The sequence below is a fragment of the Copadichromis virginalis genome, linkage group LG23 (genome assembly GCF_057382275.1).
Source record: "Copadichromis virginalis isolate Kocher_CV1m ecotype Utaka linkage group LG23, C_Virginalis_male_GT1.1, whole genome shotgun sequence".
Lineage (NCBI taxonomy): Eukaryota > Metazoa > Chordata > Actinopteri > Cichliformes > Cichlidae > Copadichromis > Copadichromis virginalis.
This window is the reverse complement of record NC_140639.1, coordinates 9672966-9698355: the sequence shown is the minus strand read 5'-3', so window position 1 is coordinate 9698355 and position 25390 is coordinate 9672966. Positions and strand designations below refer to the sequence as shown.

The window sequence follows — 25390 nt, the reverse complement described above, 5'->3', positions numbered from 1 at the left end:
AATTTTACATTCGAGCCTCAACTCTCACGGCCCTGTACCAAACAACTCACGGACCGGCCCGGGGGTTGGGGACCGCTGATTTACAGCATTCAAAAACTAGAAAAAACCCCACATCCACACCAAAACGTAGGCAGATGCTGGGCCAATAACAAATCTAATCTATGCACATTTTTAGCACGCCACAAAAACTGACACTTCAAGCACATCTTGTCTAATGAAGAGTATGATTTAGAACACACAACACCTGATGCGAGGGGCAGTACTGAAGCAGGAGCTGCTTTGCCTTTTGACCTTAAAACTACATATGATTTTTGTAATGAAAGCCAGAGGTTTGGACGCCATAAAGCCAGAAAAAGCTGCCAAAATCGCTTCACTCCCACAAGAAAAACAAATACTGAACATAGCTGCGCAAATACAATAACCTTTGAGAAAGGAATGGGGATTTTTTTCCACCTGCAGTTCCAGGAAATACAGTACTTTTCCATGTGCACACAGCGTTGATTATGGCTGTGGGGTGTGCGGCTCATTTAAACAAACACACACATTGATAAAAGTACCAAATGCACCACAGTAATTAGCGTTTGTGTTACTTATCATACGGCAGTAGTGAAGTTTATAAAGCGATTCATTAGAAAGCAACCACAAAATCAGCTCAGTTTTACAAGCAGCATATGTGCTGAAGGACACGGAGGATTCTGAAGTGAGGATACTTCCTAATATGGTGCTTACCCATGATTTTTAGATTAGGCTTCCTACTGAAGGAAGAGGAAATGTCTAAGTTGTCAGACTATGGAGAAGTACAAAAATGACACAAAGAGAAAAAGGAAGTGCTCTTCCTGAGAGGATGCAGGAGTATTTCAAAATAAAATAAATGATGAGCAGAACCATCAGTTTAATTTATTACAAACCTTTCAGCATTTTCACAGGTCCTTAAAGCCAACTATCATTAAAAACATACTGAAAGGAACGACTCGTGTATTGCGTTCAATTCAGTCTGAATGTAACTCGCTTTAAGAAACTGAGTAGCACCACTGGAAACTCTTTGAGTAGTACCGCCTTCTCAGGAAGGATTTTTAACAAATACACAATTTAGGCTTTAAAAAGCCATCTAATTTGCATGGACTTTCATGTACACTTCTGTCAACCTTTTCATTTATTTGTGTCTCGTAATAGAAACTCATACTTTTCCCAAGCACGTCTTTGATGACACTTTTATATATCTGCGATGGAAAGTTGTGAAGTGGAAAATGCTGACGTTTCTTTTTGTAACTGCAATTTGTGTTGCTGTTTGCTACATTTGCAAATTCCCACTGAAACAAAGGCAGACGTTCAGGTTTAATGCTCACCTCTTCTCTGAAGTGACTGAAGTCAGCAAAGTTTGGCTGCTGCACTTTGCTCTGGACAGTTTTCTCCGAAGCGCCGATAAAATGAGAAACCTGACAGGAAAGAAGATTTCTGTCACTTTTAATCTGAGAAAAAATGATGTTGTTGTATTGCTTTGCTCAGCATGCAGTACTACCGTCAAAATCTTAATCAAACAGGAATTACCTGCGAAGCTGTCGGTCTAGGAGGGAGGGCTGGAGGAGGCAGCAACCATCCACTTTTTACTCCTGGAATCCCAAGTGAAAAGCTTACATTGCAATGATGTCATACCCCTGCTTTGCTCTCGGGATACAGATTTCCCTCCTTAAACTCAAATATACCATGCACATTTATAACCACAAACTGAATGGCTCTCTTGTGAGTCTCTCACCTTTCAGACTGAATACTGAAAACCACGCATCTCCATTTCTGCTTTTGTTCCCCGTAAAAGGAGAACTGGCATAAACGACGCATATTAACTCAGTTGCAAAACGCACTGCTGCTCCCAGCTGTTTGTGCTTCTCACCTTCCGTATTGCAGAGATAATATGATGGGAGGAGCAGGTCATACCTGGAGCGCCCTGCTGGAAGAGCTTATTGAGGTCCAGCGATGAGGCCCTGGAGTGGGTCTTCTGGGGTCGAGGGGGAGGGGTGGGTGGCTCCTCGGCCTTCTTCATAGCGTCTTCGATTGAAGTGCTGGAGTAGGACCTGGAGGTCACACGGATGAGAAAATGTAATAATGGTTAATGAGCAGCTCAAGTTGAATCATTTTAGTTGGAGTGGGTTCATTGTCACCTTGGTCTAGTTTTTGTCTTCATCTGTGGATCCAGATCTTGAGGCGGTTCTGTAAGAAAGATGAATACTAATAAGTGTGCTCATTTTCAATCAATCATCTGTAGGCAGATAATAACCACTAGGGTTACTTTTTATTTTTATCTTTCACCAAAAATATATCTTACATCTAGCCAGGAGAGAGTCGTGCGCTTAGAAAACGCAACCAAATCACAACAAACAAGCATTTTCACCGAAACAGACAAAAGAGGAAAGATCCCCAACTCAGAGAAAGTACTGAGGTATTTGTGGCACCCCACCAACCCGAGCTCATCTGAAACTTGTAGCACATGATGTACTTTTACACAGGAACAGAGAAATCTCCCCCATGCTAAGGGAAGGGTTAGTTTCACCTGGCCGCTCAGGAAAAGCACTGAGCTGAAGAGTTACTTTGTCTTGAGATGTCGCGAGCATCTTCACATCTGTAGACACAGTAAAAAAGAAAGATCAGAAATGACGATGCAACAAAAAAAGTGTTTTTTCCCCCCCGTATTTAAAAACTCTGATAAGCAATAAAGACCTTTTGCCTTAACTCTGCTTAGACTAATAATGTCTTCATACACACTCGGCCCCCAAGGGCCCACTCTGAAACACCCATCCATCAAGAGCATATCAGAGCAGCATTTACTCACTACTTAAGAAATTATGGTTCACTGAATAGATTTGCTTTATTTCAGTATCGCATAAACTGAGATCTTTTTTTGGACTAAGAAATAACATATGTTAGCATTCTCTCTCTGCTTTGTTTACTCTTAGAGGATGAGTGGGATAACAGACATGTATTGTCCTTTTGTTTGTTAGTGTAAGGAAATTACCATACTTACTGTATGGTGGATTTATTTCTGTGCAAATGGCTTGGAGAGAAGAAGTACTGAAAGAGCACCATGGGACTTTTTGAGAACCATTATCCCAGTTACTATAGTGTTATACCTTTGGGAGAGTACCTAGTTCAAAGTGAATCTGTTTTACATGTGATTTTAATAAGCATAACTTTTTTACATTTGTTACTCAAAAAAACAAAACTAATTGCTTTATAATTACCTTGTTTACTAGATTCTTCTTTCAAGTCTTGTTTCGTTGAGGTTAAGCTTGGCTGGAGTCTCTGCATAATGCTCGGATCCTAAAAAAACATGGCGCGAAGAAAATCAGGACGTGCAAAGACTGAAATAGTTTAAAGTGTGCATTTCAGGAAGTAAAAGATGCTCTAAGCTCAACCTGTTGCCTGGTATGCAATGTACTTGAACCTGGTTGTTCTGTCTCGTGTTCAGCTTGCTAGTGCCCCCTACAGGCAACAGGATGAAACTACAAATAAACATTTTAAACAAACCACTGACGATTTGTTTTACCATCTGATTCGGCCTCCGTCCAGGATCCTCAAAGACAATTAAAGGCCCTGTACTCTGTTGAGAAAGCATGGTATAAAGAGCCCAAGTCTGAATAAATTCATAGCCCAAATAATTAATTTTTGCTACTTGTGTCCGTCGTACTTCATGAGTGTCCGGTATGTCCTCTTCGTGCTGCATGAACCCCGGCCGCAGGCTGGGAGGCAGCGTCTCTGGGAGAGGGTAACCATTCTTTCGGGCCACAATCAAGTGGAACGCTGTGCAAAACTCAGAAAACGTGAGAGCCCCATCTCTATCCACATCACTCAGCTCCCTTTAAAAGAAATGACACACAAAGAATATATGCAAAACCTGAGAATGGAGCTGTGAAACAATAATAACACATAAAGCTGCATGAAACTATTCTGTTAACACTTTGTATTTAAGTTTCGTGGAAAGCACCTGGTAATCTGTTCAAAATTCTTGGAAAATATAGCTTTCTTTGAAACTGAATCTTTATTTAAAATCAGATAAAGATGAATTTAGTAGCAGGCATGCAGCGCACGGACCACAAAGACTACTTAAACCAGTAATATGTTAGAATCAGTTGAGCAGAAGTATATAAATTACAGTCTCCAGTTTCATAAATTTGTGACATATTACCAAGTTCTTTCCAGGAAACTATTATAATTACAGGGACATTAATCTGAAATTATACACCAGTAAAATGAAGTGTTGCCACAATGTTTACTTGGCCTTTTAAACATGATACTGCATTAGCGGTTAGCAGGCATTCTGTATAGATTTTGTCTTATTCAAAATTTATTACAAGTGAAAGCTAAGCCATGACATACTGTATAATAACATAAACTGTGAAGATATAAGCAAATACTCTTCTGTCAACATTACAGAAAGAGTTTGACGCTGACGCCAACCTCTGCTGGCAGGCAGTTAGCAAAGCTATTGAGTTATTCTGATAGCCTGCTTCTAGCATTATAAGCTAAAGCTAAGCTAACTTGCTGCTACCGTCATATTTTTCTTTCTTAATGTTAATATTCAATTCAATTCAAGGTTCTTTATTTGTCACATGCATAGTTATACAAGTATAACACACAGTGAAATGTAGCCTGACACGCTCCTCGACATGTGCAAAAATGGGGGGGGGTAGAGGAAGAACATTATATATATATATATATACACACTATGGCACGATACCACTTTTTTATGTCCGATACCGATTCCGATATCATAAATTTGGATATCTGCCGATACCGATATGAATCCGATATAGTGTTTTTTAATCAACAAAACTGTTTTTTTTTTAAATATCTTGCTGCATTTTGTATAAGTTCATACTCAAGTTTAAAACAACAACTACACTAAAGCTATTCTGTTATACCTGTATGCAAAAAAAAAAATATTTCATAGTTCAGCAATACTGATCAATCTAATAAACTTAAACCTACTCAATCCTCCCTATTCTGGTATTTTAAAGAGTACTTAGCGTAAATATTAAGCAACCTAACTAATAGGGTTCCAACGCCCAGCAACAAAAATAAAAAAATTAAAAAATAGGGAACCACCCCTCACGCTCCACCTCATGATGCTTAATCGACGTAATCAACCTTAATTTGATGCAGTGTGAAAAAAAAATGCACAGAAATCAATTATTTTTCAAGAAATATTAAATAGATTCAACATCTTTCTTCAACAAAATTGCAGACTGCACAGATGGTACCTTCCCAAAGGAAAAAGTACTATAGCTTACTAGGGTATATATATTAGACTTAATAGTCACTATATACAGTAATTGACTTCTATTCATTTTACATCAAATTAAAACTTTGGGTGTAAGATTCGGATAATTATTTATTAAAAGCGAGACATTTTAAATGAGAATAAGAAAGAAAAGTATGTCTTTGTGCCCCCTTTTCCCTGTTAATGCCCTATCGGCCCCCCTGGCTAAACTTTGCTAGATCCGCCCCTGCACAGTTACCAGCGTCAGCTACGTAGAAAAAGATCCTCGAGTAGAAAGTAATAATAAATAAATTCTAACAACAGCTTATCAAGCTTAAACGTGCTGCTGTTGTTCAGCCGCTGGTTTCCTCTTTCTGGTGCAAAGTGGGCCAAAAACAAACCAGAGAGACGTACTCGCGACAGAAAAGCCGATCAGCTGATCATTTAAGCAGTTTCACGATTGAAGTAGCAGCCGGAGAGCGAGAGGCAGTCGCTTGTTAAGCTTAACGCAGGAATGCTTTACAAACATTCAGAGATGGACTTACACACTTGCTTTACTTCTCTCGGGGATAACTTTGTCGGAGATGAAATGCCGGGTTGCTAGCAAAGCTCCAAATGCTATCCAGACCGCATGCCACAGCCGCTCTATCACGTGATGCATACTGCTCCGACGTGCTAACGTTCTGAGATGAGTTACGGCGTGTTGCAAGTTTTGTGAGGTGCTTTCGTGATATTCAATGGATCGGATTACATTTTTTATTTTTCTCCGATATCCGATCCAGTAATTTAGGTCAGTATCGGACCGATACCGATACGTAATATCGGATCGGTCCATCTCTAATACACACACACACATTGGGTGAATGTGCAGTAGTAGCAGCAAGCAGATGAATTCTGTACATTAATATGAATAGACATCTGACTATTTTACAGGATAGACAATATAAACATATTTAAAATTAAAGGTAAATTGTTACTGAGTTAACTAACGAAAGCATAACAGTAACACAGCAAAAAAAGGAATCCCCAAATGTCCAACTTTTAAAAACAGGGAGTAATAGCCTCATGTCTTTATGTTCAAGGTTTTCTTACTCAGTCACAGACTAGTTACGTAAATAAGCTAATTTGACATTTATGTTTGCTGATCTCTGTTTCATCCCAGCAGCCAAGATAAGGTAACCTAGCGTGTTGACTAGAAATACTGTAGACTGTATATACTTGTATTCATTTATTATTATTAAATTGACATAAACTACGATACCATGAGTAAATATTTTAGTGCCAATAATAATATAATAATAAAATGCCAATTTAACCACCAACTGCTGTTATATGGCATTTTATGTTAATGTTTATCTGCTTACAGCTTCATTCTTCCCATCTAGCAGTGAGTAGAATTACATGAAAGTAAATAATCATAGTTCCAAGGATATAAGACTAATTTTGAGACTGCCTAAACTCAGCATTACTCAATTTACCGAGCCATTAAGAAGACTACTGTCTTCACCAGTGGGTTATAGTTTGATGTCCATAAGCTGGAGCTTCATTTTTTTATAAATCTAACTGTGCCAAAAAAAGAAAAACAATAATTTTTTAAAAAAGTTGTAATTTCAAATAAGAGGAAATTAAACCAGTTTTCCAGTTCAAACTAATGTAATCTCATCTTCCCCCTTTATTTCATTAAATAAAGAGTTAAAGAATGTTCCTGAGGCGAAACCTTTTCCCTTTGAGGAGGAGAAGTGTAGCACTGGTCTGCACTTTAAAAACAAAGGCCTCTGTCTGCCTCAGAGGGCATGCTGAGGCTCTTGGCTGAAAAACACCAAACTGACCCCAGAGCAGAACAAGGACACAGACAACACCATCATAAGTCAGCAGCACTTACCAAATGTGGGACAGCTCTGGAATTGGGAGCTTGGATTTTGTGAAGAAATTTTTTGCTACAGCTCCTTGAAATAACAAAGTGCAAAAAACAGTGAAATACTTTTATAGCAAGATGTTTTTTTTTTGTTGTTGTTTTTTTAATCTTTAGATGAATGCATTTGAGGTGCAGGTGGGCTGTCCATACCCAGGATGAGAGCCCCCAGGTCAGGCTGCAGGCTCTTGAATTGATTAGTGTAATACTCCAGCTGTTCCTCTGTGATCCTCCAGGGGTCATCCTCAGTATAATCTGAAACAGCCTGCTGCTCGAGCCTTTCTACTGAGGAAGCCTGAGCACATACAGAAAATCAAAGTGGCATAATACAGACTTAATAAAACATATTTGTAAATCTTTAAAGAGAAAAACATCAGTACCTGAGCCATAGCTGGATGCTCCACAGTGGGTTTGGTCCCGTATTTGCTTGGTGAGGAGTGCTGCTCCAGCTGACCGATCGGCCGCGAGGAATGTTTGCTTTCGTAGGCTGAAGGATAGAAGAGAAAAACACAGCTTTGACGGAGGAGAAACTTGAGACTGACATGCAATGATTTCCTGCTGATTACACTCCTGAAAAATGTGATCTGAGAGAATGAAAGATTTACAGATCAAAAGGAACCGTGAGAAGAAAGAAACCGAAAGTTTCGAGGAATGAACAGGTGTCAGAAACTCAGGAAAACCTCATCGTTTTCATTTCTCAGTCCGAATTATTTGTTAATTACAAATGTACAAGCAAGCTCCAAACATGCTAAATCAGACAGTTTATGGCATGTGAAGAATCTGGAGAACTCTACAACTGCACAGATGGTGGTAGAACTTAACTTAAAAGGGAAAAAAGGGTTTTTAAAATTCTGATTTCCAGCTTTAATAGGAGTGAAAATGATCTCACCGATTTGCGGGTCAACTCCATTTCTCTGCTTGGCGTATGGGTAACTGCGATATGTCAATGGCGAGCGAGGTGGTGAGCTACACGGGGATCGTGGTGGCGACCAAGGTTCCTTTAAATACAGGGACAGTATAAATGAGGGGTGGGTAATCGATTTTCCAAAGAGCCCACATGAGAAACAGATACTGTTGCAGACAGGACAAACAAGTAACCTGAACTTAGTTGTGATCAATATTAATTTTATCTCTCTCAAACCGTGGAGGAAGTATTTGTTATTTCACACAAACAAACCAGCATGTAGCACGTGAACATTTCTCTAGGTGACAGGCATCTTTTTGGGGCAGACGGGCTCCACCTCAACGCCTGGGGACGCCGTTTGCTGTCCGCCAATTTGGCATTTGGCGTACAGCACTCCCGCACATCGCCACTGTCTGCCACTGACTGATGTTCCCCTGGTCCCAGCTCCTATATTTGTTCCACTTTTAACAGTAATACACAAAACTCTGGACTAGGACCTTTCTCTCCCACAGTCAACACAATACCCGTCATAATCACAAACAGAGAGCAACAGAATTATCATAAATCCAGTAACTCCAAAAACATTAATAACCTCCGGCCTCTTCAAAAATATCAACATCCATTCAACTCTATTGTCAATAATCCACCAGTCTCAATCAGTATGGCACTTTTAAATGTCCGCTCTCTGTCGAACAAGTCTTTTATTATTAATGATTTAATTTTAGATAATAAACTTGACTGTTTATTTTTAACTGAAACATGGCTGGGTTCGGATGCACCAGTTGTTCTCACTGAGGCCTCCCCACCAAATTTTAATTTCTCTTTTTCTATTAGAAGTGGTAAGAGAGGTGGTGGGACTGCATCTTTAGCCAACAACACACTCACCACCAAACAAATTTTATTTGATAATTTTACCACTTTTGAATTCCATGCTATTGTTTTCAGCAGCCCTCCAGTTTTATCTGTCACAATTTATAGACCACCTAAAGACAGCGCTGCTTTTATCAAGGAATTCTCAGAATTTTTAACAAACATATATTCAAAATATAATATGATAATTTTAACCGGTGATTTTAACCTGCACATAGATAATCCTTCTGACCCTGCAACAAAAGAATTCTTAAACATTCTTCACTGTTTGGATTTTATCCAGCACGTCACGCAGCCGACTCACAACAGAGGACACACTCTGGACCTGGTCATCACCCATGGGCTGTCCACCAGCGTGTCCTCTGTTGTTGACTTGGCTGTCTCTGACCACTACTGTGTGTTTTTTAACATCACCGGTTTTATTCAGCGGAAGACCTCGGTGCGAACTGTGAGGAGGCGCTATCTAACCTCTGAAGTGGCTGCAAATTTTACCAGGGTTTTAGTCAAATGCCCCCCTGTGATTTTACCTGCACCCTGCGATTTGATTTTTAGTTATTTTAACAGCAAACTGAAGAAAAGCCTTGACTCCGTTGCTCCACTCACCACCAAAAAGATTAACGTAAAACATGCATCACCCTGGAGAAACGAAGACGTCAAAAAACTCAAAAGAAATTGCAGGGCAGCAGAAAGGAGATGGAGGAAAAATAAAAATAATATCAACCATCAAATATTTTCCGAGCAACTTAAAATGTACAATAATACATTAAGGAAGTCAAGAAATTCATACTTCGCCAAAATAATCAGTATTAACAAAAATAATCCCAAGGTCCTCTTTTCCACCATAGATCATTTATTTAACCCTGATTTTAAAAGCTCCAAAAGAACCCCCACAGACTCACTCTGTGAGCAGTTTGCAGACCACTTCAGGGGAAAGATCAGCGCCATCAGATCTGATATTTTATCTAATCGCGATATGATTGTAAACACATCTGAGGGCTCGATTGTACCTGAGGAGACACTGGACAGCTTTGTCCTGGTTAATGCTGAGAACCTTCAGAAAGTTTTCTCCACAGTGAGACCCACCACATGTCTTTTAGATCCAATTCCTTCTTCACTCTTTAAAACACTTTATGGATTTTTTGAGGCTGAGCTTTTATACATGATGAATTGCTCTCTTCAGTTGGGTGTCTTCCCTGCTGCCTTTAAAACGGCGGTGGTGAGGCCCCTTCTGAAGAAGAGCAATTTGGATTGTAATGATTTTAATAACTACAGACCTGTATCCAACTTACCATTTTTAAGTAAAGTCTTAGAAAAACTTGTTTTTACTCAGATTACTGATTTTCTCAATGATAGACAGATCCTGGAGATATTCCAGTCTGGATTTAGGGTGAACCACAGCACAGAGACGGCTCTCCTAAAGGTTTTAAATGATCTTAGATGTAACTGGGACGCCCAAAAGCTCTCAGTCCTGGTGCTACTGGATCTAAGCGCAGCCTTTGATACAGTAGACCACGCTATTCTTTTAAACAGACTAAAACACATGGTGGGCCTCTCTGGTGCTGTACACAACTGGTTCACTTCCTATCTCTCTGACAGATCTTTTATGGTGAGTATGGATACATGCTCCTCTAAGATCCATAAAATGACATGTGGTGTGCCTCAAGGGTCGGTTCTAGGCCCTGTACTTTTTAATTTGTATATGTTGCCTCTCGGCAGTGTCATCAGGAGGCATGGAGTGAACTTCCACAGTTACGCTGATGACACGCAGCTGTACATCTCCGTGTCTCCTGATGACACCAGACCAATGGATGCCCTTTTTAACTGTATCTTGGATATAAGATCTTGGATGGCAGAAAACTTTTTACAGCTTAACCAGGACAAGACTGAAGTTTTAATTGTCGGTCCTGAGGCTCAGAGAGAGAAACTCTTGTCTAAATTACAGGCATTTTCACTATGTCCTTCGCTACAAGTGAAAAACCTGGGTGTTATTTTTGACTCTGAGCTTGGTTTTATCCCACATGTTAAACATGTAACCAAAATTGGATTTTATCATCTAAAAAATATAGCCAGAGTCCGCCCTATTCTCTCTCGGGCCAACACGGAGATGCATGCTTTTATTACCAGTCGCATTGATTACTGTAATGCCCTGCTCTCTGGTCTTCCTAAGAAGAATATTTCAACTTTACAACTTTTGCAAAACTCGGCAGCTCGTGTGCTGACGAAGACCAGAGGGCGGGCCCACATTACACCGGTTTTAGAATCGCTGCACTGGCTCCCCGTGTGTTTCAGGATCGATTTTAAAGTTCTTTTATTGGTTTTTAAATGTCTTAATGGTCTTGGGCCTTCTTATCTTTCAGATATGCTTTTACCATACGAACCCTCGCAGACCCTGAGGTCCTCTGGTACTGGCCTTTTGATTGTCCCTAAAGTCAGGACACATACTCACGGAGAGGCAGCTTTTCAGTGGTATGGTCCTCGTCTGTGGAACAGCCTGCCGGAGGAGCTCAGGGCCGCAGAGAACGTACATGTTTTTAAGAACAGGCTCAAGACCCACCTTTTTAATTTAGCTTTTACTTAGCGTTTATTTATTTTATGCTTATTTATTCTATCCTGTTATTCTATTATTAATTTAGGATTTACCTAATATTTCTTGATTTTATTCTTATTCATTTTTTAATCTTCTTACTCTATTTATATTTATATTTATATTGTATCCTGTTCTTATTTATTTTATCATTTTACCCTGTATACATCGTATTGCGTCATATCTCCAGTGTTTCCTCGGAGGGCGCTCTCTGCACCGGGGCTGTTATTGACCGTGGCTGCTGGGTCTCTGGGGTCCTCTCAGCCTGGTTGGGGGGCTCCTTTGCCTCCCTCCGGCTGTGTGCCCAGCCCGGAGGCTGCGGTCTGTGACCGGCTCCCGGTGCAGACGGCTCTCTGTTATAATGTTTCCTCACTTGGCTCATGCGAGCCCAGCCCAATTTTTACTCTTTAAGTGTGCGCGTGTGTGTATGTGTGTGTGGGTGGGGGTATATATGTGTATTGAGAGTGTGGGGAGTGAGTTGGAGGGTGGGGTGGGCTGCTTTTAACTATGTAAAGCACTTTGTGCTACATTTTTTCTGTATGAAAAGTGCTTTATAAATAAAGATTGATTGATTGATTGATTGATTGATATACAGCCTAAGATTCTGCCTACCTAAGTGGCCGATGCTGTTGCTAGTATTTATATTTGTCCACAGTGTGCTCTGCAGTTTTGGTGCCCCAAAAAAAATTGGTTGATGGTGGCGTTTCTCCTGGGTAGGAGGGAAGAATGGTACCATTACAGCCATTTTGGGCTGCGTCAACACGTTGTCAACGATAAGTTATAGCAGATTTGCAGTTATGACGTACCTACAGCATAGATTTAATGCAGAGGACTAAATCAAAAACACCTTACACAGACCATAAGATGTGTGGCATCAGTAAGAAGAACAGGGACACCATGAATCACTGATAAGTCTTAATCCAGATGTCAGTTTTAGGCTGTTATATTTCTTCAAACCATTTTTTAAAATATGCAACTTGTGCTGTAGCAGAATGAAAAGATATAAGTAAAAATATTATGTTCGCAAATCCCTTGGCTAACTAAAGGAGCTTTCTTACACATAACTACATAAGCTAGCAGCTAAGTTGTTATTGCCTACCGTCACAACACTTAGTTCACCCTCCAGTGGGCTAGTTTTTCAGAGTATGACATGTTTGTATTCCATCTTTGTAGTCCACCAGAGCACCAATGATAATAAAGTTCTTTATAGAATTTCCACCTTCTACACTGCTGGGTTCATAGGGGGCCCTTGCAAGGTCGTCTAGAACAGCGGTCCCCAACCTTTTTTGCACCACGGACCGGTTTAACGTCAGACAATATTTTCACGGACCGGCCTTAAAGGCGTGTTTATCCGTGTTGCGGATAAATACAACAAAATAAAATGATACAACCAAGACAAAAACTTTGGTATTTTGTAAATATAATAATAAATGCAAATTCACTGTGTAATTGAGTAACTTTATTAGCAGCGTAACATCCTCCTTTCTGCTCCTTAAAGCTCTCTGGTCGCTATGGTAACACGTACATATTTCTTTCAAAATAAGACACACAACTACAACATGGGAAAAGACCCAGGGAAACTGAGGTAACGACAAGAACCCTGAAAGCCATAAATTTCACACCCGAGCCTCATCTCTCGCGGCCCGGTACCAAACGACTCACGGACCGGTGGACCGGGGTTTGGGAACCGCAGGTCTAGAATAAATGGGGCTATATGCACATTTTGTGAGCTAAACATTTTCATCACTTGTAAATTATGATCAAGACAATAGTTGAAGTTGAAATTGAAGGTTTTTTTTGTATTTTTATTAGTGCTGTCAGCGTTAATCTCTTTAAAATTACGTTAAAGCCATAACTGCATTAACGCCGCAAATCTCTGTTAGCAAGTTAGCGCAGATCGCCCTGTGCACGGGGCTGGACGGTGCTAACGCGTTGACGCCGTGCAGCCCCGGAGATTTGCGACATTAATGCGGTTATGGCTTTAATGTTTAATGTTTAATTATTTAATAGGCCTGGTTTTATTAGGCCTATTAGGCTTTAACGAGATTCATTTTTATAGGTTGTGATTGTAATAAAGCACCTTTCTGGGAGTATTGGGGACATGACAGTATCACAAGGTATTTTATGGAACCCCATATTTTTATTTTACTCATGAAATGAATAGTTAAACTAACCACCAACCATATGCACTTAAAGTTTAGCTATCATCTGCCATTAAGCAGGAACATTATATTATGAAGCCTTAACCAACCAAATAACATGCGCTAGTAATTTTATTTCAATTTGTTCATCTTATCCATCCTATATTTGAAAAATATAAATACAATGTTGGCTTTTGTCTTTAAAAACTAGGGTAATACATAGTTTTGCAATTTCGCTCCATTCACTTCTTCTCAGTTATGATTGTTCTGCAAACACCCGTTGCTGAAATGCAAAAAACACAACAAATCCATGACACTGATGCAAAAGTTTGATCCTGCTGGCATAACTAAGTTATTGCAATTTGTGGTCAGGGAGGTCTCCGGTCATCCAGTTCTAGTAATTCTGATTAAGGACAAACTGGAATGACTGAAAGAGGCTTGTCATTCTTCTCTAATCTCTCATCAACTGCTCCGATGATTAGAGCTGACTGGAATGTATTTGCATACTTCTTGGTCATACTGCATAGCTGCACTAAGCTATAATAACTTTGATGCATGCATACAGGCCAAAAGTAGCAGATGGCAGCGCACACAGGCTTACCTTCTTGTCTGTGCCGGCCTCCAGATGTCTGAAGGTGTTCCTGTCTGTTGGAGTCCAGATAAGAGAACCGGGTGCAGAGCCACACTGTGCGCCCTGAGCGTCTATGCAGGAAGGGACAGTCGAGTATCGCATCTCTGGTTCATTCTTCAGACCAACAAATCTAGGTAGAGGTAGATCTGGAGAGACAGCACAAAAATCATTGATATAAATGATATATTATTTATTTTGACACCAACTCAAATGCTTAAGTGGATATACAGTATAAGTGTTTTTTTAAATTTGTCTCATGATTTAGGCCTAGCACAATGACCTTTGATACAACTAGAATTAGTACGAGGGAATTAATCAGGATGAACTTCTTTACAGGCTTTATTCTGCTGAGGAGAGCTACTACTACATACAAAAATGAATATGAACCGATAAACATATTCCTTCTAATAATCCATGAAGCTATGTGATTTTATGAAGAAAAAAAAAAACACACACACATTAGGGTTTCCTATTTGGGCAGGGTGTAAATGATTGTGTGCTCCTTGTAATAAGAGCAAACCCACTTAGCCCTTTCCATGTGACTCCCCTTTCATCCAGATTAGGCCAAATCCTGCCATGTTAAGATAATCTCCTGATCCCCTTTTCCTCTCATAAGACGCCTCCTCTCTGAGCTGCAGACTTACTGGCGGTTACGCTCTCCAGGCGAATGGGTAGACCAGCCTGGGCAGCTGCGAGCAGCTTCAGAGCCACGTAGAACTGAGATGTACCAAAGTAACCCAGACGCTTTGCTCCACACACCTCGGTCACCTGAAAAAGAAGTCAAAAAAAGACTTTTGCATTGTGAACAACTGAAACCAGCTGAAACATGCTACGACCAATGCCCTGAATTTGTGACACAGTTATCTATGTCCAACAATGTCATACATCTCAGCTTTCATGCTGCCTGCAGTGACAGAAATATAATCTAGCCAGGGCTAGCTTAAGAATGTGGTTATTTTACACCCTGATCAAGATCATGTATAGTAGAAAATTATGGGTAAATAGAATAAAACTAGAAGAAAAGTATGCAAGAGATTAGCACGATGTAATCTGTTTGTCTTTTTCTCTTTTGTTTCAAGGTACAATGCTTCCTGGGAAGCACAGCGGATTAGGATTATAAAATACTGTAATACTGTAATACTGAATCAAGTAATAACACCTTCTACGCTCTGGTTTTAAGATATTATGTCTACACTTAAGGAAACCAAACAGTACCCTATCTATCTACCTAGCTAAAATACGAACCAAACCTCATTTTAGCTTAATTTAGCAAAAAGGCTAGCCTAAATTTGACAAATGCTAGCCTGGCTTTGCTTTCTTAAAAAAAAAAAAACAACAACCTTTTGTAGTCCTTTAGTTTTTCACCACACATTTATTAATAAAGGGACAGCTCTATAGCTATGCTAAGCATATTAGCACAGGGTTTAGCTTCTCTTAGCACTAGACTAGAAGTAGCAGACTCTGACTTTTAGCTTCTTTTTTTTTTTTTTTAAAGTCCTTGTTGATTTTATATCTTTTAGCCAATTATTGATTAATTAAGCGATAATTGTGGTATTACAGTCAATTTTTTTTTTAGCTAAGCAAATAATTAGCTCACAGGTGTCAAACTCCAGGCCTCGAGGGCCAGTGTCCTGCAGGTTTTAGATGTGTCCTTGATCCAACACAGCTGATTTAAATGGCTAAATGACCTCCTCAACACGTCTTGAAGTTCTCCAGAAGCCCGGTAATGAACAAATCATTTGATTCAGGTGTGTTGAAACAGGGTGATATCTAAAACCTGCAGGACACCGGCTCTCGAGGCCTGGAGTTCGAGACCCCCCCATTTGCTTAACTTAAATCTGTGGCAGTGAAGAAAACAATTAGTATGGTAACACCATTTATCACTATCATTTTAAATAGCTTAAAAATGAACGCAATAAACATGACATGTCCATTTAATTCAGAAAAAATCTCTTAAAGCAGTTTTAAAGCAACCCGTTTTGTTATTACTGGGTAAGCTAACCGTTTTGTTTATGCTACTTTTTGGCCATACATCCCTTTATTGTTTGGCTTATTTGTGGGTGAGACATTTCTTCTAAATTGAAAAGTAAACTTTAAATTGTGTTGGTGTTCTTTCCCTGTCAAACTGTCCCAGCAACTCAATAAGGCACCCTTGGTTTTATCACTAGAGCACATTTTCCGCCAAGGCCAATGCCATCTTGCAAATTTTATAGTAGCCTAAGTGCTCTGGATCCTCACCAAAATGTAATGCCCTCTTCTTCTGGCCATTCTCCACATCTCCACTAAGGCTGGATTCATGAAATCCAGATAGATATTTTATTGTGGCAACAATGGAATTAAAACCAGTAACACAAACATGTTTTCATAAACTGACAAAATTCAAAGCAAGGTCTACTTTTTTATACGTCACCAAAAAAAAAAGCCTACATGAGCCCATTTTTAAACATTTAGTGGTATGCACTTCTGAAATACGAAGAACATGGGGCCCTGGTCCTATCTATTGTCTAATGAGGCCAAAGGGCTCACGTTGCCTTATGAGACATTATTTCTGCTTGACCTGCAGTGTATTCATTAAACAGCTTTCACAGGGGCAGGACATTCAAAACAGCTACAGTCTTGTGAGAAGAGGCTGAGCATACAGCTGGAGGTCAGGTCTGCAGCACTGATGTGTGCGCCTGATTTCAGCGGAAAAATGATAGATGATGAGGTTATTGCAGGAAGAACAGCGAAGGCCTTCAGGAACCAGACTGACAGGTCAGATCTACGGCCTTAGGGGAAAGTTATTTAAGGAAGGTGGAATGATGCCAGAAGCATTTCAGCGCTCACTACGTCAACACTGGTGCAACTTTGTGGATACTACTGAATCTTATGGCTAGCTGAGGATGTAATTTTAGAGAAGAGCCACGTTATTCAACATATTACCCTGTAGTACTAGGGAGAATAATCTGACCAGATCCACTGTCATTGCTGATAAAAAGCATTTGTTAGCAGTCAGGAACTTCTTTTTTTCTCTTTACTTTTACATTTTAATGTAAAAGTATTTGACTGATGTGCAAAATCCAAGATTAATCCATGGGTTCACATCTATTGTGGATACAAAAAGCAGTCTGGGTGGCATTGATGTTTCAACTGTCAGCAGTTACGCCAGATTTAGCTTATTGTTTGTTGTGGTGTTAAGCATCTGCTGTTTCACAGACACAAAGCACAGAAATCAGCATTTGACTCTTAGGAGTAACTTGAGTTCTGGGTTGGAAACAAACAGCAGCCCCCAAAGCTGAAAAATACAACGCCAAAAAGTGAGAATGGTTCTACAATTTCCTACCCACTGCATAGGGATTATTTATAGCTCGCCTGAGTTAGGACATTATTAGGAAAATAGACACTTTAACTGACAGGTGGATGTCGACATGTCCAGCTGTAGCTGGCAGCTCCTGTTGAACTAAGTCACAAACTGGACCTCTCGACTGTGGTCGATTTGCCCCAGTTTTGGTGTGTGAAAGTATTCTAATAATTAGTATATATATGTATATGTTGTTTTTGCAGTGCATGTGTACTGTTTAACTGTATAAAAATCTTTATTTAAGTGTCTAAAGTAATAAATATATTTTTAAATATATTGCCAGTATAGGATTAGGCCCCATTTGAAATTCAAAATTGTATTAATTTTTCATGGTATAGATTCATAAAGGGCTGGGCATGATCAGCAACAACATTATGGTATTATAAACAAAACTCAGTTGGTATTAAGGGGTCTAAAGTATGCCAACAAAGTATACCCCATACTGTTATGCCAACACAAGCGTTAACCGTTGATACAGAGCAGGGTGGATCCATGCTTTCATGTTGTTTACAGAAAATTATGACCCTACAATCCAAGTTTCACAGCGGAAATCAAACCCGCCAGTGATTTTCCAATCTTTTGTTGTCCAATTTCGGTGAGCCTTTTGAATTGTAGCCTCAATTTACCATTCCCTTTTCCACAGCATTCTCTGTAAACTCTAGAGATGGCTTTGTGGGAAAGTCCTCAGCAGTTTTGGGCAAATTTCAGACCAGCCTGGCGGGCATCAACAGCTATGCCACGTTCAAAGTCACGAAAATCACCTTTCTTCCCCATTCTGAGAGATTCAGCAGGTCATGTCTAGATGCCTGAATCCATTGAATTTCTAGCATGTGTTTGGTTGATTAGATATGGCCACAGACAAATAACTCTTTATTTATATTCTTATAGTCCAACCATCATACGGCAGGACCAAGAGGATAGGTCATCAGTCCATTGGAGGGGAAAAACCCTGACAACCAATTAACCACACGCTCTTAATTTAGAATCAGCCATTAATCTTGCAGGAAGTAAGCGCACTTAAACCTACTTACACTTACTTTAGGTTTGATTAAACAGTACGTTATGGTGGAAAGAAAAGGTGGTCAGTGTTTGCACTGTTTAACGAATTAGTCAGCAAATTACGGTGATAACACTGAGCGTTTGCACATCAACTACTTCTTTGCTGTGATACATTATCTACTATATGCACTGCAGATTGTTGGAGGAACCCCCGGACAAACAATGTGATGATGCCATTTGTAAAGTACCACAAACAGTTTTTTCATACTAGACAACTTACGTACTGATATATTAGTCATATGCCTTTTTCCATTAATATTTTTAAACAATCAGCTAGCAGCACCAGCACCATCAAACCAGGATGTGAGCACAGGAACTCTGACCACACCCTCATTCATCTGGACAGGTTTGACAGCACATCTGTCAACACATCGTTTCTGTGCAGGAACCTGAACGTGGCATTTACGCACAAACACATGGCAGGAAAATGAACTACAAATGTACTGCGAATTGTATAGGTTGGGATTTACAGTGGCTGCAGTGGCTGTTACTTTCCCATGATCAAATGTTATGAGGGACATCCGCTTAGATGGCGGTAAAGTTAATCTCAGGCAATAGCAGTGTGACCCCAAGTCTTTATACATCCATTTAATGAGCACAACAGCTGACCTCACTGCAGCAGGCGGAAGCCTCGTGCTTTTTTATTTATCTGCTGTAAACAGATCAGTTAGGAAAAAAAAAAAAAAAGAAACTTCCTGTCTAAATTTACTAAATCGTAAATCAGCAGAACATACCTCTACATACAGCACATGGTGGAAAATGTCCTTTGTTTTAGCAAATATTATAGCATGATTGTAGCACAACCTCAAGAGCCACAACATGACATTTAACTCACGGAGGCAAGAGAGGACATAAGCCAGTCTCTGATACTGTGTGACATGATGACCCAGAAGTCAGCAGTGACTTCAGGAGCGATCGTGCAGGCATCCTGCCGCAGGGCCAAAACACAGCTCAGAAGGCTGCGTGTCAATCACCCCAAAGCGGTGGCGGCGATCCAGGCCTGACAGGAAGGAAGTGCGGCTCAGTGCCAAACTTCCTGACACCCACGCAGAGACACAATAGCCTCCCATCGAAGGGAGCAGACCCCTTGGGACAGAGGGTGGCGTGAACGGAGACAGCGACCCGCTGTGCTCATCTGAGCTGGAAAAATGTGTTTTTATTCCTGTGATGGGTCGGCAAAATGACTCTCACTGGGTTCTTTCATGCTGCAGCCAGCGAGACACAGTTAACACCACCACTGCTATTAAGTTGTCTGTCAAGTTTGTCGGGTATCAGCCCATAAAGCTTAATCAATAACACGCAAAGAAAAACAAGGAGCTCAGTAAAAGTTTTAATTAAATTTGTTTACGTGTTAGTTTTGTCTGCTTTTAATTAGACCCTCATTCTTTCAGAAAGGATTTTGAAAGCATCGGTTAATAAAGCGGTGGGTTTTACAAGTTTTAAGATCCATAACCACAAATGATATGGTATATGCTTTAAATGTTTGACTTTTGAAGTATTGTAAGTTTCAGATATATTGCTGTCTTTGTAAAACTGCTTTAACAGCCATTTATGTGCCATATTAAACCTCAGCAAGTCTGAAGAATCTATATGTTTTATAATCCATCACAGAAACATCAAGTTTATAGGTTATGATTTCTATATCAGATGAACTGCTGAGCTGAAATAACCAAACTGACAATCTATTTATTATTGATTGAGTTAAATTATTTCTCATTTTAAGATGTTTCAACCATTTGTCTGACAAAAGGTTGCTCCAGTTTTACAAAAGTCCCTGTATCCAAATGACTTTGTGATGTTTGCTGTATTAAATCACAGTGATAAGAAACTCACTATGATTTCACTATTTCAGTCTGATGATGGATGAAAAAGTGGTTTTCCTTCTACATTCAGAGTGCATCACTTCTGAGCAGACAGAATACTCGAATATGAATATTATGCATTTATCTATAAAAATCTTATTTGCTGATGGATCAATATTGAGGTTTTTTTTTCACAAATACTTGGTGCCGGCCACTCAAAATTTAGTATTGGTCAACCTCTGGAAGTGAATGGTTTAAAATTTCAGAACCACAGTTGTTATTCTTAAAGGGGACAGCACAACAATTTGTAAACATAACTACTGACAAAGGCTATTGTTGGTGCTGATCACATCAAAAAAAAAAATCATTGGTTACAGTAAACAAGCTTATTAGAAATGAGTCCAAAAGGCCTAACCTTAACCTAAACTACAACATCTCCAAGGTGACATCTGAGGACCGACACAGCTACTAATGTAGTGATGAGACCTACAGACACATGCTCAGCTATACCCTCATATATGTAAATAGACTGGCTTCCTGTGTAGAAGAGGGGGGGGAGAAAGAGGGTTTGTGAAACCTCTCTCTCTCACACACACACACACACACACACACACACACACACACACACACACAAAGAGATCAGAAAGGCATCACAATGAAAATGTGGCTCATTATTATACACAGTAGACCGCAGGCTCTGTGTCTCCTGCATCTGGGGGTTTAGGGAGCAGCAGCCGCAGCCCTCAGCCCCTCACACTTGATAACATGAGCTGACCAAGCAGCCGCAGACACAAGCACCACACTCACTTTATGCAGAGATTCGGGAGGTAGCTGAGACGCCTTGAACAGCTCTGCCACTTTACTGGACGACAGTTTTCCTGAAGTGTCAGCCTGGCACAGACCGTGGAGACCTGAGTAATACCTCTGCTCATGCTCATTCAGGGAGATGAAACTCCCCGCAGACGCCGCACCGGATTCCTGATCCATTCCCGGGGCTGACGCATGGAGGATCCGCCGGAGACGCACTACAAACAAACAGATCAATACATCCTGCTCCGGACTCCGGCTCCTGTTTCAGGTCGGAAAAGAAGGAGGGTTTAGTATCACCTCCTACAGGAGAGTTCCCTGTGAAGACAGCCCGCCTGCTCACCCTCAGGCTCGTCCACTCCTACTGCCTATTGTGAGTGATTGTAGCACTACCGCCGTGCGCCTGCTGGGGGCGACAGAGCCCAGGACAAGCTGAAAGAAGACCCTACGTTCCAATCCATAATTGAATAAAGCTTATTTTATTACAGGACCTTGTACAAATTCTTGTCCTGTATCACAATACAGATGCGGTGTAATATGATACAGCATAATGAAGCCAACAATTAATCTGTTGTGCTCTGAGGGAACATAGGGAAGCACTTTGAATATCACTCATATTTCCTGCTAAATTAGAATAGCCTTCTATAAATAGTCTGAATTTGGTTTCATCATGAGATAAACAGTTCAGACACTTTAGGCCAACATCCAAAACTAAAATTTTATACAATAAAGGAACTAGAAAGAGCAAAATAAACAGCAAATTTAGCAAACAAACAATGCAACTTACTTTAATGTCACTTTTACTCATGGAGGCTAATATTAGCACCTTAAAAATACTGCTAACGTCCTGACATTAAAGTAACACTTGTATTAAAAATGACCTTTTGACACAGAAATGGGGCCATTATTAATCAGTAAACATGCACAGAAAAAATACTGGACTCAGAAATGCCACATGATCCTGTTACAGCTTTAAGCAAACCTTCAAACCTGCATGATGCTGTGCAAAAGTCTCAAGCCACTATTTATTTATCCACTGGTAGGAAAATGGAAAACGATTCAATGAAAAATGTCCAAACATAAACTGAAATACAGTATATTAGATGAATCAGAGTCTGTGAGAGTCTAACAAGCTTGAAAATCAATATTTGGTATGAGCACTGTTACTCTTCACCAGAGCCTGAACTCTATGAGATGGCCTTATTTTCTTTAAGCAGTCTTTAAGAATAGTTCTCCAGGCTTCTTGAAGGACATTCAAAGCTGTTCTTTGGATGTTGAATCCCACACTGCTTCAGTAATATCGAGGTCTGGGTTCTGGGGAAGCCAGTCCGTGACTGATAGTGATTCATTGTATGTTTTTCTACCCAAGTATGTTTTTATTTCATTGGCAGTGTTTTTGGGATCATTATCATGAAAAATGAAGCCACTGCTGATGAGACTCTTTCTGTATAGCGGTCAAGAATATATAGTATTCTGTCCTTCCACTGAGCCCATTTCTGATGAGCCTTTGGTGAGCAGTAGATGGATCATCTGCAGGTCCTGCGTCAGGTTTTTGCTTGATGTTTTTATCCTGTTTCTTAACAGCATGACTTTCAGATGTTGTTTATCTGTCGTAGATGTGTTTTAGAGCTATCAGCCAACAGTTTTTAGGCTGACAGCTTTGGGAGAGCACCTTGTTGGTGCAAAAATACTATTTTATGCCTGTCAAACTGTGTTATGTTTGCATATTTTGTACACACAGCCATTAATAGACAATAGTTTTTCTTTTTTTTCCCCCAGGAGAGATTTAAAAAATATTTTTGAAAGTCTTCAATCTGAATATCACCAGAGTCTCAGATGAAATAAAATATTTTGGATTTTGCAGATCCAGCAGTAATCTGCCCACTGAGATGATTAACCTTGATTGCCCTTTAAAGAAGCACACAAAATCTAAAAGCCTTGAAAAATGCTTTTCACACTATGAGTTTTACTTTCGGATGCATTTCATGCAGTGTATTGAGGTTCACGTTTTTGTTTTAGTTTCACAATGATTGGGTTAAAAACTGCAATGGCTGTCATGTCTGGGCCTCTGCTGCCACCGTGTGTAGAGAGAAAATACCTGCACCCTGAAAAGTAATTAACACATGCATCCCCAGGCTTTTACCTTTCTACCTATAAAACCCGGAGAGCAGCCAAATGGCTGGTAGGCTTTTAGCTAAGCTTTAGCTTCAGCCAAGTGGAAGCTAAATTGGCTAGTCATTCATATGTATATTAGGTTGTTACCTGGGAATTCTGGAGGGAGGGGAGTGGGGGTGTGTGATTGAGGGGGTGGGGGAGCTGCTAAAAGCTGTGCACTTCCTTTTGTGTTTCATCTTGATGCATTCTCAATCATCCAGGGAAATAAATCTCCAAAAGTCACCAACTTGGAGTGTTTCAGTTTGCCATCTTAGGGAGAAATCAACACACATGGGTGTATGTCCTTTGTTGCTGAGATTTATTGATAAAAACAGTACAAAAAACCAACCATTTGTACACATATTTACAAATAATAATAAAAAGTGAGTGAGTACATTTCAACATTTTCAGCAATCACTCACAATCCTGGCACTGCCACGGTATCTGTAGTCTGCATTTACCACATGTGTATCTGTTGCAGTGAACACATCGCACAGTGGCATGATTGTTCTTGCATTTGTGTTTGACCTGACACATGGCTCTTTTTCCAGGGCTAGGTGTGGAGGGTTGTGTCCAAAGCAACTGTTCTTTTCTTGCCTTCTTCGCAGCTACATGAGAGTGAGCCAACTCTCTTGCAAGCTCCACCAGGAAGTCCACCCGTCTTTCCTTCGTCCCGGTGCATGCTTGATACAGCACATGTGCATTCAGTGCTGCCATGTCAATCATGTTCGCTGCAATTTCCAGTGTGTGGGGATCATCTGTCACCAACTGCATCACGTGCTACAACCCTGGTCTACATATCACCGTTGATGAACAGCTTTTCCCATCAAAGACTCGGTGCTGTTTCCTGCAGTATATTGCAAGTAAACCTGACAAGTTTGGGATCAAGTTTTGGGTGGCTTGCGACCTAAAATCCAAGTACATTTGCAATGTCTTCCCATATCTTGGCAAGGACCCCAATCGTCCCACTGGGGACAGACTTTCTGAAAATGTAGTAATGAGGCTGATGGAACCATTCCTAGACAAGGGCAGAAATGTTACCACGGACAATTTTTTCACATCGCTTTCACTTGCGCAAAAACTTCTTAGACGGTGTGTTGATTTCTCCCTAAGATGGCAAACTGAAACACTCCAAGTTGGTGACTTTTGGAGATTTATTTCCCTGGATGATTGAGAATGCATCAAGATGAAACACAAAAGGAAGTGCACAGCTTTTAGCAGCTCCCCCACCCCTTCAATCACACCCCCCCACTCCCCTCCCTCCAGAATTCCCAGGTAACAACCTAATATACATATGAATGACTAGCCAATTTAGCTTCCACTTGGCTGAAGCTAAAGCTTAGCTAAAAGCCTACCAGCCATTTGGCTGCTCTCCGGGTTTTATAGGTAGAAAAGCTAAATGGCTGCTCTCTGGGAGTTTAATTAAGTGCTTAGCAGGAAGTGAACTGTGATCAAGCTAAAATTAATTCAAAATTTAGATAATACACACCAAAAAGGTGAAAACGAAAAGGCATTTAGTGCATTTAACCCCCCCCCCAAAAAAAAAAAATCCAACTTAAAGTTATTTGAGCTTTGTGATGTTTTGTCTAAACAATGTTCCAATAAAAGGTCTGAAGAGTGCCAAGAAAATGTCCCTCTCATCATTACACCATCACCACCAGCCTGAACCTCTAATACAAGGAAGGACGCATCCAGCCTTTCATGCTGTTGACACCAATTTCTGACCCCACCATTTAATTGTGACAGCAGAAATTGAGACTCATCGTTTAGATATTATCTATTTTTCTGCAAACCCCAGAGATGGCAATGTGGGAAACTCGGACCAGCCCATCAGGTGCCAAACTCACTTAAACTGCCTGTCTTCCCCATTCTGCTGCTCGGTTTGAGGTTTAGCTGGTCATCTTGACCATGTTTAAATGCCCAAATGCACTGAGT

The 25390-nt window shown here is 40.3% G+C and overlaps 1 protein-coding gene across 1 annotated transcript in view; it reads right to left on the bottom strand.

The window, feature by feature from the left end:
- The window catches only part of reps2 (RALBP1 associated Eps domain containing 2), a 31380-nt gene extending 9725 nt beyond the window's left edge, over positions 1-21655 (bottom strand). The window contains exons 1-15 of the mRNA XM_085448252.1: positions 21302-21655; positions 14938-15061; positions 14264-14439; positions 8053-8161; positions 7544-7650; positions 7317-7458; positions 7134-7197; positions 3680-3848; positions 3539-3592; positions 3234-3312; positions 2546-2614; positions 2157-2205; positions 1933-2069; positions 1549-1610; positions 1347-1436 (exon numbers count right to left, since the gene is read on the bottom strand). Of these exons, the coding sequence (XP_085304378.1) occupies positions 1347-1436; positions 1549-1610; positions 1933-2069; positions 2157-2205; positions 2546-2614; positions 3234-3312; positions 3539-3592; positions 3680-3848; positions 7134-7197; positions 7317-7458; positions 7544-7650; positions 8053-8161; positions 14264-14439; positions 14938-15061; positions 21302-21481 (1611 nt within the window). The 5' untranslated portion in view covers positions 21482-21655. The remainder of the gene's footprint in view (positions 1-1346; positions 1437-1548; positions 1611-1932; positions 2070-2156; positions 2206-2545; positions 2615-3233; positions 3313-3538; positions 3593-3679; positions 3849-7133; positions 7198-7316; positions 7459-7543; positions 7651-8052; positions 8162-14263; positions 14440-14937; positions 15062-21301) is intronic.
- Between the last annotated feature and the right edge of the window lie 3735 nt (positions 21656-25390).